At 45.3% G+C, this 18448-nt stretch overlaps 3 protein-coding genes across 3 annotated transcripts; all 3 read left to right on the forward strand.

The window, feature by feature from the left end:
* The first annotated feature begins 7273 nt into the window (after positions 1-7273).
* Positions 7274-9737, forward strand: LOC135625222 (protein NRT1/ PTR FAMILY 5.7-like). Its single transcript, XM_065129675.1, has 4 exons — positions 7274-7416; positions 7506-7723; positions 8128-8672; positions 8752-9737. The coding sequence occupies exons 1-4, from the start codon at positions 7299-7301 to the stop codon at positions 9611-9613; spliced, it is 1743 nt and encodes a 580-aa protein (XP_064985747.1). The 5' UTR covers positions 7274-7298; the 3' UTR covers positions 9614-9737.
* A 544-nt stretch (positions 9738-10281) lies between these two features.
* Positions 10282-12265, forward strand: LOC103968970 (protein NRT1/ PTR FAMILY 5.6-like). The gene is made up of 4 exons (XM_009382351.3): positions 10282-10408; positions 10498-10715; positions 10787-11331; positions 11398-12265. Exons 1-4 carry the CDS (start codon positions 10291-10293, stop codon positions 12263-12265), a joined length of 1749 nt encoding a protein of 582 aa, XP_009380626.3. The 5' UTR covers positions 10282-10290.
* Positions 12266-12905: 640 nt separating this feature from the next.
* On the forward strand, positions 12906-18081 carry LOC103968971 (BEL1-like homeodomain protein 9). The gene is made up of 4 exons (XM_009382352.3): positions 12906-14827; positions 16437-16807; positions 17248-17308; positions 17389-18081. Exons 1-4 carry the CDS (start codon positions 14114-14116, stop codon positions 17881-17883), a joined length of 1641 nt encoding a protein of 546 aa, XP_009380627.2. The 5' UTR covers positions 12906-14113; the 3' UTR covers positions 17884-18081.
* Positions 18082-18448: the final 367 nt, after the last annotated feature.

Consider the following 18448-nt stretch of genomic DNA (forward strand, 5'->3'; position numbering starts at 1 on the left):
CATTGATTTAACAATTATATTAAAGGTTTGAAATCAATACACAGTCATTAGTGAAACTTTTTAAGTAGTAGACATGTCTTGTATCTAGCAATGGATCCTTTTGGATTTCACTTAATTTGAAAGATTCATTTACACCCGATGATATTTTGTATGAGGTAAAATGATATAAGGGTCCATATGACATTATGAAGTAGGGCGTCACATTCTTCGTATATGGCTTTGCACCGGTATCAAGATTTTTAGGATTAGGTAATGGCTCTATGTTTCATAGAATTAGGTGAAGAGCTAATGGTAGCGTAAATATTAATGATTTGGCATTGTTTGAATATACCAATTTTGAAGCATGTTGTTATGTAATATCGGGCATTGTAAAGTAGGTTAGTGGAAAGATAAACTGAGAAGTTACAAAGGGGGTGAGGTGCTGCTGAATTAGAGTGATAAGGGAATACAGGTTTAGAGGAGAATTGCTAGTTAAAGCGGTGAGAGGTGCGTTTGAGGGGGTTTAAGATATAGTCGTATGAATCGAGTAATTGACAGTTATTGTAGTGGCTCACATTGCTTAAGGAGCAAGATTTTAAAAGGGAAATATAGACTCAATAAAAATAGCATAACATAATACAAGGACATTTTAAGTTTTTAGATCATAACACTGAAAAACATTATGTTCAAGGCGATACTAGATGATAATGTAAGGTTTGGATCTTGATGTTAACTTATGCAAAGCATAGGAACATAGCCAAGGATAACATAAAAAATTAAATACTTTAACTTTTTTAATGTCTAAGGTTTTGTGAAATAGTTTTTCAAGTAGTGACTAATATTATAGGATTAGGGTAAGTATGCAATTAATAAGGTAGACAATAATTTAAAATACTACTAACAAAAATGTTAGTAACATAGAGGCTTGATATATGAAGCTAAGACCAGTTTGAATTATGTGTCGGTGCTTTTGTTGTATTGAGCTAATTAGTTAAAGTGTGTGTGATAATGATTTAAGATATTGTATACCATATGATGAGAGTTAAGTTGTTAAGGCCTAAAAGTAACATTCCCGAGTAAACTATCTTAATGGTAAATTGGAAGAAATTCTCGACCGTCTCGTAAAGACTATAATAACTTTAGATTTATATTTGAAAGGATACATTCATGCATATTTAGTGAAATAATATATAAAAATGGCATAAAATCTAATATTTGTTGGATCAAGAGTAGCACTGAGAAGGGGGGGGGGGGGTGAATTAATGCAGTAAAAAACTTTTACGATTTCAAAAAATATTTCATACGTTCGAAGGAAATCGATTCGGAAAGATAGTAACTTTAAAACGTAAGAGAGCATTAGTGTAGTGAAAGCAATACGAGGAGAAGAAGCACTTTGCTATAAAATGATTTGCAGTTAAAGAAAATTGCTCAAAATGAAATGCAAACCAGATTTAGAGTGGTTCGGTCAATATGACCTATATCTACTATTGGATTCCTCCTTCGATGAGGTCTCCGGCGTCCACTAAAGGCATTCCTTCAATAGATGAAGACCAACCACCTTTTACAGCGCTTTCTCCTTTTCACGGGTTTAGGAGAGAACCCTTACAAGTCTCACACTTCTCTTGAATGATATCAAAACTTAGAAAGGGAGGAAAAGAACTCTACCACTTTATTTACAACACTTGTACACCCTAATAACTTAAGATTATAATCACACTTCAGTGTCTTTTCATGCTGAAATAGGTGGGGTATTTATAGGCCCCAATGACTTTAAAAAATGGAGCCAAAAAATATCTTATCCCGGATTTCTGGGGTACTGGCGATACCATTGCCATTACTGGGTGGTACCACTGCCTGACAGAGCTCGGAGACTGAGCTATAGCGGTACCATCGCCTAACAGGGGCAGTACCACCGCTGATAGTAATAACTACCGATGGTGCCATCGCCTAGACCACCTCGGGTGTTGTTTTCCAATCGATGCCACCACCGGCCAGGAATTCAACATCTTGGTTGGGCCTTGACTCCGACCCAAACCAGCCCAACTCCGAACCTAGTTGGCCCCTAATAGAGTTGATGAGATTACCTCCTAAATCAACTATAATTATCGTTCTAACTACGATTAAGACAAGCATGGTTCGTCGATTTTTCACTCTGCGATCTTTTGGCAAACTTTTCGATGAGTCTTCCGGCGAGCTTCCTGCGAACTCCCGACCAACTCTCGGCTAGTCTTCCGACGATCTTCCGATGAGCTTTCAACGAGTCTTCCAATGTGCTTCCGATGATCTCACGATGAACTCTTGGCGAGCTCCCGGTATATCGTCCGAGTCTTCGACTCCGGCCCATCATCCGCTTTACGCCTTACTGCTATCGTAGTTAATCCTACATACTTATCTTAACATATGGATTAAATCAAATAATTTATCAATTGATTTCATCATCAAAATTCAAGATTCAATAGTATTATCAAAAGAAGTGATTGAGATAAAGTACAAAACATCAATATAAATAATATGGAGCAAGATATAAAAGACATTCCAAACGATGATCTATAGTCTATGATTTTTATTACCGAAACAACCATCATAATAAGTTATAATTCTATTGGATTTGGAAGTTGAAAGATACACTGATAAATTAGCTATTGTTGAAAGAAGGATTTCAGATTTGTAAAACTACATACGGTGGAGATACGAGGCCCAAATTTCCCTTAATCGTAAGCCGACGAGCATTGTCGATGGCTATGGCTATTGGAGGTGGATTAGTCGACGGAGTCATCGACTAGGAAGTGGTGAGATCAACCACTGATGCGTTGGCATGCGGTAAGCCACTGTAGTGTACAGGAAGTAAAGCATGAAGGCCTTGTTCACGTTTGATGATCTTATCTGGGATTTGTAGAAGAGGGCAATCTCTTCTTTCCCAAATCCCTTTACTCGATTGCAGGGTAAAAGAGACCAATAGGGGCAGATGCTATCTGCTTTAAGTGAGTTACAAGGAAGTAGCAACGAAAAAATGAAATCGTTGCAGCAAGACAGAGGAATAGTCGTCGCCAAAAAATCAACGGGATAGAGAAGAAAAGAGAGGAAGAAATAGAGAGTCTTGCTTGAAGCACGAAGGCTCTAATATCATGAAAAACCAAAGAATTTATTATAAAATGGATGATTTCATTCATTAAGATAATATAAATATATATAAGTTTTGAAAAAAGATATTTCTCTCAATCATATATTCAAGTCATGTACACAAATTTATGATTTATCTTCAAATCATAAATTAATTAAGGATCAAGATAGATAAAGAATGCAAAGTTATGATTCTTTATTTACCTTTATCATGATCTTCTATCACAAGTACATAACTCACCCACACATAATGATGGTCGATTAAGATGTCTAATATTTAATGTTCTTCGATCAATATTGTTAATACTATCGTATTCTTTATGCTCTATTATGTTTTTTTTTATTCTAAAGTAATTAGCTTGAGCTTAAATATTTTAGCAAATTAATTGAGCAAAATTTCATCATATAATTATAATTTATTTTTCTAATTTTTTTAAAAATAAATATTTACTATCGACAAGCCATAGTAACTACACATATCAAGGAAACTAAAATATTTATATAAATTATTATTTTAAAAAATATGTTGATAAATAAATCTTATTTTGTTGAAGGTTATAATTTGGTTTTATCTCGTAATCAATATATATATATATATATATATATATATATATATATATATAATTAGAATATTTTAAATTATTTATCTCATTAAACCGAGACTCGAAACAACCCCACGTAGTTTATACACTATATGGGGTGCACACTAACGCTTCGTGTCCCAACTTCTGCCAGGACACGTAAAGAGTTTGATGTGGCAAGAGAGAGAGACTGAGAGAGGTCCCTCTCGATTAGCCTTGACATGTCGAGAGAGAGATCCCACTCGATTAGCCTTGACCTGCTAAAAGAACACATGAAGCACGCAACCAGGAAGAGTCAACACCTTTCAATTCTTCACGAAAAATCTCACCATAGGATGTTCCGTCAACTTGCATGCCGAACCCTTCCAAGAAGAACAAGTCGTGCACCGAATTCTTTTCTTTAGATAATGAGATGTTTATCGAGACATAAATGGTGTTGGTTGAATTATGCAATGTCGTCATGTGTGGTGTGTACACATCACGTGCATTAAAATATTGATGCCATCCTAATTCTACTTCGCCACTTCTCAACGAAAGGAATAGTTGATGCGGACCCTCTCCATGACTTAGCTTGGCAACGAAAGGAACAGTTGATGTCATGTTTGGGCAATGGCCTACCCAACGATGATGATAGTGACTCCATTCCCTCGTATACATTCATATCTATGAAGCCAAAAAACATAATCACAGATTTTGTTTTTCCTCGATAAACATAGGTATAGTTTATCTTCATCACATGCTGGTGCTGTAGAAAGCACTAGCAGTGTTGTTTCTGCCACCACTTTTTGTTGCAATCAATGGTGATGGAGAAGCTTTGGTGTCTCATCACATTTGTCTTGTCATATGAATCGACGTTTATGGTGTCTCGTCATATTTGTCCTTCGATATCCACTTACAATGTCCTTCCTAATTCACGACTCGAAGATTACAGGCTGCTAATGAATACGATTCAATTTGATGTATATATGACATCAGGACAAGAGAGAAGAGAGAGAGAGAGAGAGAGAAGAACCTTGAGGTCGGCAGCAGCAGCTTCTTCTTCTGCTTGGACTCGTGAGATGGTTGACCGCTGCGTGAAGCCGCAATATGAAGCGTATCTCCATCGCTTCTGTTTTGCGTCCATGGAGACTCCAAAACTCCCATTACCGCCGTGGAGTCAACAAAAATCTTGGCAGATGCAGCTGCTATCCTCCTCTTTCAACGTTGCTGACCAGAGAGCACTGTAGTTGGTGGCATGTCAGTGCTTCGGTGTCTGTGCCAATCCCATGATCGATAAGTCGCAGTCTCGATCGGCATCTTAGTCGCTATCTGGGCTTCATGTTTCGCGTGTCTTAGTAGAAGGAGAAGAACCGAGGATATACAAGATGGAACATCAACGTATTCGGTCCATGCCATCATCTTCCTTACAGCAGCAGCAGAACATGGCAGAACATGCATAAGGTACCTCGGCGAATGATGGAAGGCATGGAAACGCAATACGATCACGTGAACCAAAACCCTCATGCCATGAACTCTGTGAGTGCTTCGGAATAATGGGATTTGTGTGGCCGACGAGAACGAGCGAGCGAGAGAGAGAGAGAGAGAGCTCTAAAACACAGGGGACGCAGAATGATTGAAGGCCCGGAAGAACAGTGGCAGTCACTTCTGAGTCCTAAAGGGAAGAAATCTTTGCGAGTGGGTTCTCCACTTGCACCATCACCATGCATGGCATATGCAACCCGATTACCCACCCATATTAGTCTCTTAAAGCATCGCGATTACTTATAACTCTCACGATAACTAATGGCTTCTGCTGATGCCATCACCCGCGTAGCAGCCGTCGCTCATTAAAGTCAAATGGAGGAGTCAGTAGAGTTTATCTTGTTGCCCACTACCAGAGAATAAATAGTGGTAGTCATCGATATAGATCTTATACTCTACCTTGTAATAATATCACGCATCCTCTCTCTCTCTCTCTCTCTCTACACTCCATGATCGGCTTAAATGAAGCTTATTTGCTAGGCCACAATTTGGTTAGGTGTCGACCCACCTACCACCACTTCCTCCGCCATCGATCTCGACCTCTTTCTTTGGCGAAAGAGGCACTGCGTGCCTAGCAACATAAACATGAGACTTAACAGTTGGTCCTATTGGGAACTTATTCTCTCAGCTGTACAGCAGCATAAGCATGCATTCATGCTGCATATTCGCTGTGCCTTCTCTTACAAGATTACTACCATCCTTGAAGGTTAAGCTGCGAAGCTTGACAGGATCATAAGCTAGAACGATAAGAGGAAACACGGTGCGAGTTGGTGGAGTGAGCTGAGATCAACTTGACACAAACAAAGATTACGGTTGATGATACGCTGACCTACTCTGGGACAAGAGGAATTGGCGCACCGAGCACAAATATTATATGATGGCCGTGAAGAACACTAGTGGGTCGATTGCGTCTGCTGCCTGCGTAACAGAGACTGGACCATGTTTCTCATGTGCACGAGAACTAATGGGAAGCATTGCCGAACGACACCCACAAGCTGTGCCGGCAGCTTCATTGCAGCCTACGCTTCCACCACCTTTGTTGGAACTCGTTAGTGCGACTTTGATCGACGAAACACGCTTTGTCGCAGATTTGCGACGTTGATCGATCAGTTCACAAACAATATCCAGCTTTTCCCCCTTTAAACGTCTTCATGACGTATTCTCTCTCTCTCTCTCTCTCTCTCTCTCTCTATATATATATATATATATATATATATATATATATATTGGGGTTTCGATGAGAGGATGTCGGTAGATCCTGTGACGATGTCACGAGAAATCGACACGTGTCCATAGGGCATATGACACGCTACATCCAACGGCCAAGAGTACATTCTCAACCCTATTATATCAATTAAACACTTTTAATTAATACAATACTTAATTAACTAATATTTATAAACCAAAGATCATATTTAATCATAAAATTTGTTTTGATATTCAAATATAAAGATATGAATCAATTCAACAATTCCAACTCGATCATTGCCTTCGACATTCTGAGATGCTTTAGATGTTGATAGATGTTGAATGTGAACTTGGTCGATCAAAGTGATAAATAAATTATCATTATGGTTCTCATAGGGTAATCAAAGTAGTGGGTGAACACTTGAACCGAAGATTCTCATATAACCTTTCTTGAAGTATAAGAAAAGTGGGTGCAATTTTTCGTCAAAACTAAATGTTTGGTTGTAAATAGGCAGCAATCTTTGATCGAAACCCCTTCTCAAGTATGAGAGAGAGAGAGAGAGTGTGAGAGAGAGAGAGAGAGAGAGGCGATTGAAGTATCACACAGTATATTTAGTCTTTGCCAAAAGGACATATTCTTGAGGAGAAGGATGGCCATGAAGGCTCTCAACTTTTGCATGCTGTGGTCCAACCCAAGCTTCTTTCCTTGAAGCATTTTGATTTCGCATTCTTCTGTGCCAAAAGAAGACGAGTCTAAAGTGACACACTTCACTTTCCAGTCTGAAATGATGGAGTACAGAGTGAAGAGTGTGGTATGTCACGTCAAAGGAATATTATATAACGAGGCCACCGTCTCCTTCGACTCCCATCTTGCCTTCGCAGTAAAACCTTCTTCTACTTCAACCGGTCATGGAGAAGCCACAGGAGGATGCGCAGAAGTGGGTGGGCGACTCCTCTGTGGATCACAAGGGCAGGGTTCCTCGCAGAGCCTCCACTGGGTGTTGGAAGGCTTCCCTTTTCATTATAGGTAACTCGACGAATCCTTCTCGCTGTGGTTCCATGTCGATCGATCTTTTCCTTTTGGTAGCCATGATCTGTGTGCGTCGGTGCGTGCAGTGATCGAGTTCAGCGAGAGGCTGAGCTACTTCGGACTGGCCACCAACCTCATCATATACCTCACCAAGGTACTGCACGAAGAGGTGAAGACGGCGGCCAAGAACGTCAACTACTGGAGCGGCGTCACCACCATGATGCCCCTCGTCGGCGGCTTCGTCGCCGACGGCTACCTGGGGAGGTTCTCCACCGTTGTCATCTCCTCCCTCATCTATATCGCGGTAAATTGCTCGCCCAATTGACTCTGCTTGTCGTGTACCGAACCCAACACCCCCTCACGACCGAAGAACTGCCAAAGAATCGTTGCTTATCTCCATGTCACAAAGAATCGATCCAAACGTGATGTGCAGGACAAATTCCATAAATCCACCAATGAAAGGCATAAGGTGACATCAGCCTCTAAAGCCGTACAAGTATTAGATCCCACAGTAATCTAATCATCTTTGTTTTCGTAGGTGTAAGATGCTAAAAAAATCTATCCCAAAAATGATGGATATTACAGAATCATAGATGACTGATCTTAGAGAAAAAAAATATTTCTAAATTAAACATAATAATTCATAGTCTCTGAGCATCGTATGGTTCTTTTCATTTCTCCGTACAATCTTGATTGCATCGTTGTTAGGGTCTCGTTTTGTTGATGGTGTCGGAGCTGGTCCCGCGGCTGAAGCCATGCGACCCCAGCATCTGCGGCAGATCACTGCGCCTCCACGAGGTTATCTTCTTCCTGGCCATGTACTTGATCTCCGTGGGCACGGGCGGCCACAAGCCGTCGCTCGAGAGCTTCGGCGCCGACCAGTTCGACGACAACCACGACGAGGAGCGGAAGAAGAAGATGTCCTACTTCAACTGGTGGAACTTCGCCCTTTGCAGCGGGCTGATGCTTGGGGTCACCATGGTCGTCTACGTCCAGGACGCCGTCGGCTGGTGGCTGGCGGACGTGGTGCTCACTGCCGTCATGTGCTTCAGCCTGGTGGTCTTCGTCGTGGGCAGTCCATTCTACCGCTACCGAGCGCCCGAGGGAAGCCCTTTCAAGCCCATGCTACAGGTTGTGGTGGCGGCCGCGGCCAAGAGACACCTTCCTCTTCCTTCGGACGCAGGCGAACTCTATGAGGTTCCCAAAACACAGAAGAGCGATAAGAGGCTTCTCTGCCATACTAATCAGCTAAGGTAAGCGGTATCTACAGTCGATGGAGCTCGTAAGAGTTATGTGACTTGCTTCGGCTGACCGCATCATATCTCATCTCAGATTCCTCGACAGAGCTGCCATTGTGGAGCACAAATACGACGAAGCAGCCTTCGCCGCCGAGAAGCACAACTCGTGGCGGCTGGCTACCGTGACCCAGGTGGAGGAACTGAAGCTAATACTATCCATGGTGCCCATATGGCTAGCCGCACTGCCCTTCGGCATCTGCGTGGCGCAAGCTAATACCTTCTTCATCAAGCAAGGAAGCGTCATGGATAGGCAGGTGACCAACAGCTTCAAGATCCCTCCGGCCTCCGTATACTCCCTCAGTGCCATCGGCATGATCGTCTCGGTCACCTTCTACGACAAACTCCTGGTGCCCTTCCTGAGGAAAGCCACGGGGAACGAGAGGGGCATCAGCATCCTCAAAAGGATTGGAATCGGCATGGCGATCACAACAGTGGCCATGATCTCTGCCGCCTTGGTCGAAAGAAAGAGGCTTAGGGTGGCCGTGACAGAACAAACCAGCGTGGTCTCCATGAGTGTGTTCTGGCTGTTGCCTCAGTTCGTGATCATGGGAATAGGAGACGGGTTCGCACTAGTTGGATTGCAAGAGTACTTCTACGATCAAGTTCCCGACGGCATGAGGAGTCTCGGTATCGCCTTCTACCTGAGTGTACTGGGAGCCGCCAACTTCCTCAGCAGTCTCCTGATCACCATCGTCGATCATATAACTTCAAGGGAAGGAAAGGGAAGTTGGTTTGCCAAGGATCTGAACAAGAGTCGACTGGACCTCTACTACTGGTTGATAGCCACCATAAGTGCTGTGAACCTCTGTGGCTACGTGTACTTGGCAAGAAGGTACTCTTACAAGAAGGTGCAGAGAAAGGTGGCGGTCGCTGATTCCCCTCGGGCTGACGTCTGAACCAGCCATCACCAGTGGCATTTGCTTTATCCCTACGTAGAAACACGAGCTGTGACTGTCATGCATTCTTCTGATAGATAGATATTAGTATATCATGTTATATAAAGCTACTGTTTTATCATTAGATCTCCAACCGTGTGAAGCGTATCTGACAGCACCTTTTCTAGGATATAAGATCAAAATCTTTCATATGAAACGATTGATGCACTTTCCATGTTTTCTATGATGAATCTCCGGCAGAAGCAATTGCTAATTGTGCCTCGGCCATTGGTTTCGGAAACCCTTTATGCTTTCCTCAAAAGAAAGAACACTACAGGATTCAGTAGCTGTACAGGGTAGAAATGGCAAGATCAAAAGTATTCGATGACAAGATGACATCACGGCATATATTTGCACTTATTTTTAGCTTTCTTAATATTAGGCAAGTGAAAAAAAATGATATGAGAGGCATATGAATCATACTATCTCGATCGACTGGATATGGACGTCACTAATTACCATACCTTTTTCATCAAGCAAAGATGAATGAACAGAATGAGAGGTAGAGAAGAACAAGTGAAAGGAATATGTTATTTAGGAGGCGACGAGCTTCTTTAGCTTTCATCCATCCTTGTTCTTCTGCTCTGCGATCACAAAGCTCGCTCGCCATGGAAGCTGTGATGGTCGAAAAAGGGAGGATGGAGAAGTCAAAGGACGATGAGCAGAGATTCGTGTTTGACTCCTCGGTTGACCACAATGGACGAGTTCCATGCAGAACCTCCACCGGGTGTTGGAAGGCGTCCCTATTCATCGTAGGTAATTACTTGACAGCAGAGACTTACATCTCCCCTGCATTTTGTTTTCCTGCACACTATGAACGGCCATTTTGGCTGGTGTGGTGGAAGCAATCGAGTTCAGTGAGCGGCTGAGCTACTTCGGACTGGCCACCAACCTCATCATATACCTCACCAAGGTGCTGCGTCAGGAGCTGAAGACGGCAGCCAAGAACGTCAACTACTGGAGCGGCGTCACCACGGTGGTGCCGCTCGTCGGTGGCTTCATCGCCGACGCATACCTGGGGAGGTTCTCCACTGTTATCATCTCCACCCTCATCTACATCGGAGTACAGTGCTCACCTCGTGGCGTCTCATGTCATGTCATGTGTCTTTTCTAACACTGATGTCGTCTCCGCAGGGTCTCCTCCTGTTGACGATGTCGCAGATCGTCCCGCGGCTGAAGCCGTGCGACCCCGTCACCTGCGGCAGGTCACTGGGCCTCCACGAGGTCATCTTCTTCCTGGCCATGTACTTGATCTCCCTTGGCACGGGTGGCCACAAGCCGTCGCTCGAGAGCTTCGGCGCTGACCAGTTCGACGACAACCACGACGAGGAGCGGAGAAAGAGGATGTCCTTCTTCAATTGGTGGAACTTCGCCCTCTGCAGCGGGTTGATCCTTGGGGTCACCGTGGTCGTTTACGTGCAGGACAGAGTAGGCTGGTGGCAGGCCGACGTCGCGCTTACTGCCACCATGGCTTTGAGCCTGGTGATCTTCCTCGCGGGCAGGCCGTTCTACCGCTACCGGAAGCCGGAGGGAAGCCCGTTAACGCCCATGCTGCAGGTCGTAGCGGCGGCCATGGCCAAACGACACCTTCCTCTTCCTTCAGATGCCAGAGAACTCTGTGAGGTGCCGGAAACACAGACGACTAGTAAGAGGCTTCTCTGCCACACTAATAAGCTACGGTAAGCCTGATCTAACCACAAGCTTCAGTCGACGCGACTTGTATAAACGCAGAACTTGGTTGTCAGATTTCTCGACAAAGCTGCCATTATCGAGCAGAAACACGACGAAGCTGCAACCGCCGCCGCCGGAAAGCAGAACCCATGGCGGCTAGCCACGGTGACGCAGGTGGAGGAACTCAAGCTAGTCCTATCCATGGTGCCCATATGGATAACCGTACTACCGTTCGGCATTTGCATCGCGCAGACCAACACCTTCTTCGTCAAGCAAGGAAGCGTCATGGACAGACAAATCGGCAATGGATTCATCATCCCTGCGGCCTCCATATTCTCCCTCGGTGCTCTGGGTATGGTCATCTCCGTCACCTTCTATGAAAGAATGCTGGTTCCCTTCCTGAGAAGAGTCACGGCCGACGAGAGGGGCGTCAGCATCCTCAGAAGAATCGGCATCGGCATGGCGATCACAACGGTGGGTATGATCTCTGCTGCACTGGTGGAAATGAAGAGACTTAAGGTAGCGGAGAAGGAAGGAACCAATGCGGTCTCCATGAGTGTGTTGTGGCTGGCGCCTCAATTCGTGATCATAGGAGTTGGAGATGGATTTGCGTTGGTCGGCTTGCAAGAGTACTTCTACGATCAAGTTCCCGATAGTATGAGGAGTCTGGGTATCGCCTTCTACCTGAGTGTACTGGGATTGGCCAACTTCATCAGCAGCGTCTTGATCACCGTGGTCGATCGTATAACTTCGAGAGAAGGAAGAGGAAGTTGGTTTGCCAAGGATGTGAACAAGAGCCGGTTGGATCTCTTCTACTGGTTGCTGGCCATCATGGGCGCGCTGAACCTGTGTTGCTATGTGTTCTTGGCAAGAAGTTACTCTTACAAGAAGGTGCACCAGAGAAGGGTGGGAGTTATCGATTCCTCCGAAGATGATGTCTAACTCAGCGTATCGATGTCCTGCATTCGTCTCATTACATGTATCATGTTATTATAGTATCCTTTCACATGTTCAACATGTCAATAAAGCTCAATTTTCGAATAGCAAGCTTGGATTCATGTTAAACCAGTCTAAATATCACCCGAACCGGCTGTAAATCACATTGAACCGGTACGAACCGGCTCAATTACTTATTGAACCGTTTAAATCGACTTCATTTACCCCTTAACCGGGTCGATTCGCTGCCAATTGCCCCTGAGCCAAGTCGATCTTCCTAGACGGCAGGCCCATTCACGACGGCAGGCTGCAAGTTGCGGTGGCCGACGTGGCCAGAAGGCGCCTTCCTCTTCCTTCAGACGCCGGAGAACTCTCTTAGGTTCCTAAAACACAGCTGAGCGATGAGAGGCTTCTTTGTCACATTAAGAAGCTGATTAGTACGGCGATGACGCCTCTCATCGCTCTTAACCGCAAGCGTGGGAATCAGGGAGCTTCCCTCGGGCGTAGTCCAAATTTCTTAGCCCAACTTGGAATCGGCTCGCAGTTGGTGCAATCTACAGAGAGCAGGGTGGAGATATCGCTAGGATTGATTTGACGTCGAGTGCATCACCGCGGTGCTCGCTCCTCTCTCTCTCGCTCTTCGCAGGCAAGACACAGTCGGACATAGCTTTTTGAAGTATGGCGCAGCGTGTGACACAGTGATCAGTGGCCCAGCAGTGCCTCGGTATCAGCGAATCGACGGAAAACTCGGGCGCTCTCGCTTGCCTCTTCCCCCCCATCCCCCCACGGACAAGCAAAAGATCTCCCTCGGCGCTTTAACAACTCCGCCCGCGAAGAAAGCCAGCAAAGCGAGGTAAAGAGCAGCCAAAAAGAAAGAAAGGTGATTGAAAACCAATGCCCAGTAGCTGCTGCTGTTCCTGCAACACTATACTTCCTCCTCTCCTCTCTCTCTCTCTCTCTCTCTACTTTCCCAGTTCGGAATTCTACAAGGGGTATTGCACAGATCGATGTGACCCTCACCTCCGTAACAGCTGCGTCACACCTCCACACCTGCCCCCCTTCTCCGTCACTACCAAAGCAGCGGTGGTGATAACATCACCTCTGGCTTCACATCTCAACTCGACACGTTGTTGTGGGGGTGAGCTTGATCGACGTGATAACCCCTGTTTTGCCTTCATCATGTCGCGTAGATAGGCTCCACGGAGTTGCTACAGGGACGATCCGACGGCGTTGAGGTGGTGACATGGCGCGATCCCGGCGTTCATTTCTCGTGCTAAAAGGTCCGCCGGCGGGCCCGGAGACAGCTAATGGTGGATGGAACATCTCAAGAGCGGTGGGGCCACCGGCGGCTTAGCAACATGCCAACAGCAGAAGCATCCCACCTGAGCCGAGCATTCCCGAGTACGTCCACCGCACCAGCAATCGCCTGCGAGCGAACCGGAAGCTGAGGTGCCTCCCACGTGCGCTAGTCTCTGCTAATTGGATGCTCTGTCCCTCTGTCTTGCTCCTCCTGTCAACGAGCAGTCGACGCCCTAACCGTGGGGAACGTGTTAACCTCCTCCCTAATCGTGTGGGGCTGCTCATTTATGTTCTATTGTTATCGGAAACAAGACAGATCATATTCTCTGCCTTCTAATGGTTATTATTTTTATGATTAATGTGTAATATATATGGTTGGGTGGATAAAATCGAGAAACAGAAGCAGTTGTGTGTCTGTGTGGACTGCAAGAAACAAAAAGCTGTGAGCTTCTCCACGGTTTGCTATCTCCAGGGCTTGGCCGAGAGAAGTCGAGCAGTAGAAATAGGAGAAGAAAGAAGAGGTGGCACTGAGTCTAGAGAGAGAGAGAGAGAGAGATGGGTTCGTCGGCGGCGGATCGATTCGTGGGAGGAGGCGGCGGAGGGGAGGAACAGCTGCTGCAGCAGCAGCCTCAGATGTACTATCACGTGCCGCAGCACAGCCGGAGGGAGAAGCTACGGTTCCCGCAGGAGATGTCCCCCTCGCACACCTCTTTCCTTCTCCTCCACGACCACAACGCCGCGACGCCGCTCTATCCCGCCGGTTCTTTGACGGCCTTTCTCCCTTCCTTTTGCACTTCCTTCTCCTCGTCCGACTACTCTCACAACCCAGCCATTAGCAACGGTGTGGCGCAATTCGACGGCCACGGCGCGCTACCGATCCCCTCGCAACACCAGCACCAGATCCACAACCAAGGCTTCTCCCTCTCGCTTTCCTCCTCCTCCTCCCCCCGCCCCACGACTTCGCGGCACCAAGTTATAACCCGGACGACCCCCTTGGGCCCCTTCACGGGCTACGCGGCCGTCCTCAACCGCTCCAGGTTCCTGGACCCGGCGAGGAAGCTGATGGAGGAGGTGTGCCATGTGGGGCAGCAAGCAGCAGCAGGTGGCGGCAGCAGGGAGATGCTCCTGGACGTGGATCCGTCGAGGGAGTCGCTGGTGGATCGCGGCGGGGATGGTTGGACCGACCACGGCACCAAGGCGGACCGCCAGATCTCGGGCATGTATCAGCAGCAGTGGAAGAAGACCAGTCTCATCTCCATGCTCGATGAGGTTAGCAGCATGAACTTACGAAAAAGGTCACTGAATTGTTTCTTGTGACCACTGCTACTTTGAGATGACTTCATTTCTTTGTTGGTCTTTCTCTCTCTCTCTCTCTCTCTCTCTCTCTCTCACACACACACACACACACACACTCTCTCTCACACACACACACACACACACACACATTACTGTGTGATACTGCCATGAAAGCATCTGTTTAGGTGACAAGGCCGGCTATAATCTTGGTTAGATTGGATTGACCGCAAACCCAAATGATCTTATTAGATGCAATATGTAATTCTTCTTCTACATCATCACCACATAACATACTTAGAGAAGAGGATAGGAACACTGTGTTTGCCTGTGATTATAGAGAATGGGAGGCATTGTTTGATCCATCATACATCTGGCAGGAGATAGAGACATAGTTTGATTTGCATGTCATCGATGAACTTGTAGATTACTTGTCATGCTGTGCCAAGAAAGATTGTTACATCTGAGCTAGTTCAAGTACAAGATGATGATCCCAGATCATGACTCTTTCTTTAATCCAGTAGCTTTAAATAGGTTAGGGAATCTTGACATTTTGTTCTATGTTTTCAAAATTAAGTTTGGATGTGTGAATTGTTCATCTTTAACAAGTCTTCAATTGATTTGCCTATTTTGATAGCCATTTCTTGCCAGAGGACTTTAAGAAATTTACACATATGACAAAGAGGAATGATTAATGATTCTGATTCATGACTAATAATGTTTATGATTTATAAGTAGAAAACTAATCCAGTTTGAGATGTTGATTCTGAGGAGGCTTCAAATTATGTCCCACATAAACTAATCGATCGGGATGAGAAAGACAATTGTAAGCACAAAATGCTAAACTAGATTTCTAAGGTTCTCATTAATTTTTTATGGACTAATTAGGAGTCTTTTAATTTCCATATTGGCAAACATGAGGCAGTCAAGATTAGATCTTTTTTGTTTAAATCTTTCTAGGACTGTTCATAGTCTGCTGACATATATATAGTTGTGATAAGACGATCACTGCTTGAAAGCGATATGCAGGCAATGGCATCTGCTTTGGCATATTAAACATTATGATGACTATTTATCTTTTTTATGGTAAGTGAGTGAGGTTTTTAAGTATAGTTTTCTTCTTCTATTTTATTGCTTTCCTTTGGAAAATTGTGTTGGATGTTATGTTGGTTTCGAGTAATAGAAAATGTCAAAAGATTAGGGGTGACTGTGTATGCATGGCTGTTTGACCTCACTCATCCGAAGATTAATGCATGACAACCGGCATTGGCAAGATTGGCAGCTGCAATGAAATTAAACAAGCAGCTGTGGTCATCATTGAGCACTCGTAGAACTGATCGAAAAAGAGATTGTGTTTGTCTCGAGCACAATACTCTCAAGTTTCGTGATGTTTGCAGTATCTTTCTGCAAGTTAAGTGTGTGTTATGTCTTTATTTTGCTGATTATGATTGCTTGTCACTTGTTGTTAGATAATGAACTTATAAGTCTTCTTTACTTAACATGAGACTAGTATTATACGATAGGCTCTTTTCTTGTATGCTATAATCTTAGAATTCTCCCTTTCATTCCAATGGTGCATTTCTAGGTTTACAGAAGATACAAGCAATACTACCAGCAGATGCAAGCTGTTATTACATCATTCGAGTCCGTTGTGGGATTGAGTAGTGCTGCCCCATATGCCTCGATGGCGCTCAAGGCGATGTCGAAACACTTCAGATGCCTTAAGAACATCATCTCTGACCAAATTCATCATGCAAACAAGGGTATCCGAAATGAAGGGAACAGCAGGGAAGAGATTTCGAGCTTTGGCCTCGTCAACAATATCGGTTATCTCCAGAGAACAACCAATAGCACCGGTACCTTTGCTCAACCACATGTTTGGAGGCCTCAGAGAGGACTTCCCGAACGGGCCGTCTCGGTGCTTCGTTCATGGCTTTTCGAACACTTCTTGCATCCGTAAGTGACCCCTAACTTCTGATTGAACTGCATTTTCATGGCACAGAATGTTTCTGATGCATGCCTTATAACTGAGTGTTAAACCATCGAGAAGAAAGGCATATAATCTCTTTTTTTGAGGGCTCTCTTGCTTGCTTTCGATTAACAAAGTCTGATCGAGCTTTTGGTCATTCTACACTTGTTATATGTTGTATTTTGCTGGCCATCTTAAAAGACAGTTGACACTTATTCTTGGCTGGATTTCGCTGTCCCAATGTCCAATCATTTTCTTTTCTCCCATATAGATGAAAAAGTGATCCAAATCGAGCCCACTAGGCACTGATATATCAATAATTGAAATGTGTTTGCAGCAATTTAATAGTGGCAGAATCTTTCATTGCTTAGAGCTTGTAGTGATTGTGGTTGTAGTAACCATCTTACATATCTTTGGTCATTTGCAGGTATCCTACTGATGTAGACAAGCAGGACTTGGCCAAACAGACTGGTCTAACGAGAAATCAGGTAATCCATTACATGATTGATGATACGAGATGGGTGATTCATTTGGAATAAGTCGTTTGATATGATAGTTCTAATTGCAGGTTTCTAACTGGTTTATTAATGCGAGAGTGAGGCTTTGGAAGCCAATGGTGGAGGAAATCCATTCCCTAGAGATGCGTCAAAAGAACAAAGTGTCGGCCGGCGACCACCGCTTCCTGGTTACTGATGAACAGTCTCGGCTGCCGCCATCATCTTCCAAGGCGAACGCATTTGGTTCTCAGCCTCCCCCGATGGAGTACTTGATGGGGACCAAATGCATTGATCAAGAAGAGCTGTCTCCCGTTCCAGTTAACCTTGTGTGCGATGGCACGTCCAACCATCGGCACGTCGGGGGCGTTGGCAATGGCGTCTCTCTCACCCTCGGCCTCCATCAGAACAATGGGGTTTGCCTTTCGGAGCCGCTACCCCTCAGCGTCGCCCGTCGTTTCGGCTTGGAGGAGTGCAGTGACACGTATCTGGTGACTCCGTTTGGCGACCAAGAGAGGCAATTCGGGAAGGATGTCGGCACCCGTTCGCTCCATGATTTTGTCGGGTGACACCAAACCTCGAGTAGTCTGAGCTCCTAAGAGATGAACATAAGATTAATCGGACGCGTTCTACTGATCTCAATTGTTGTATACAAACAACAGGCCTCTTGTCAAGGCTTGCAACGTTTTGCCCGCACGCGTTGCCGCTGTAACATTATTTATGCATATCCTTCAGAGGCTTGGAAGACTGGAGCCAATTCTCATGCACGAACGACTCCTTGAGTTTGAATCGTCTTCGAAATCTCATCTCTGTGAGTCCTCCGATGGCTGCTGTGGTGGCATGATCCGGCCATAGGGGCGCCATTTTGCTCCTTGGTTGTCTGTCGTCTCCTCAGAGTTTACAGAGGGGAGAGGGGGGGAGGCGGGAAATCAACGGGGGCACTGTCGAGTGGCCGGAATGTCGCACCGCCTTGGAAATGACTTTCCCTGTGGTCGCGTTAGAATGAATGCGGTGTCTCGGAAATGACAAGGGCATTCCACGGCGTTTCCTTCATGTGTCTGTCCCTCCTTTTTATGTTCCGCGCCTCAGCCCCCGTCCCGTTGCGTCGGTCACGCCCGCCCGCGGCATGACGAC

Source organism: Musa acuminata, chromosome BXJ2-10 (genome assembly GCF_036884655.1).
Source record: "Musa acuminata AAA Group cultivar baxijiao chromosome BXJ2-10, Cavendish_Baxijiao_AAA, whole genome shotgun sequence".
NCBI classification, from domain to species: Eukaryota; Viridiplantae; Streptophyta; class Magnoliopsida; order Zingiberales; family Musaceae; genus Musa; species Musa acuminata.

Coding starts and splice junctions, on each gene's coding strand:
- LOC135625222 (XM_065129675.1), top strand. CDS start 7,299: ATGGAGAAGCCACAGGAGGATGCGCAGAAGTGGGTGGGCGACTCCTCT. Junction 7,417..7,505: donor GGCTTCCCTTTTCATTATAG/GTAACTCGACGA, acceptor CGGTGCGTGCAG/TGATCGAGTTCAGCGAGAGG. Junction 8,673..8,751: donor TGCCATACTAATCAGCTAAG/GTAAGCGGTATC, acceptor ATCTCATCTCAG/ATTCCTCGACAGAGCTGCCA.
- LOC103968971 (XM_009382352.3), top strand. CDS start 14,114: ATGGGTTCGTCGGCGGCGGATCGATTCGTGGGAGGAGGCGGCGGAGGG. Junction 14,828..16,436: donor TCATCTCCATGCTCGATGAG/GTTAGCAGCATG, acceptor GTGCATTTCTAG/GTTTACAGAAGATACAAGCA. Junction 16,808..17,247: donor TTCGAACACTTCTTGCATCC/GTAAGTGACCCC, acceptor GGTCATTTGCAG/GTATCCTACTGATGTAGACA.
- LOC103968970 (XM_009382351.3), top strand. CDS start 10,291: ATGGAGAAGTCAAAGGACGATGAGCAGAGATTCGTGTTTGACTCCTCG. Junction 10,409..10,497: donor GGCGTCCCTATTCATCGTAG/GTAATTACTTGA, acceptor GTGTGGTGGAAG/CAATCGAGTTCAGTGAGCGG. Junction 11,332..11,397: donor TGCCACACTAATAAGCTACG/GTAAGCCTGATC, acceptor CTTGGTTGTCAG/ATTTCTCGACAAAGCTGCCA.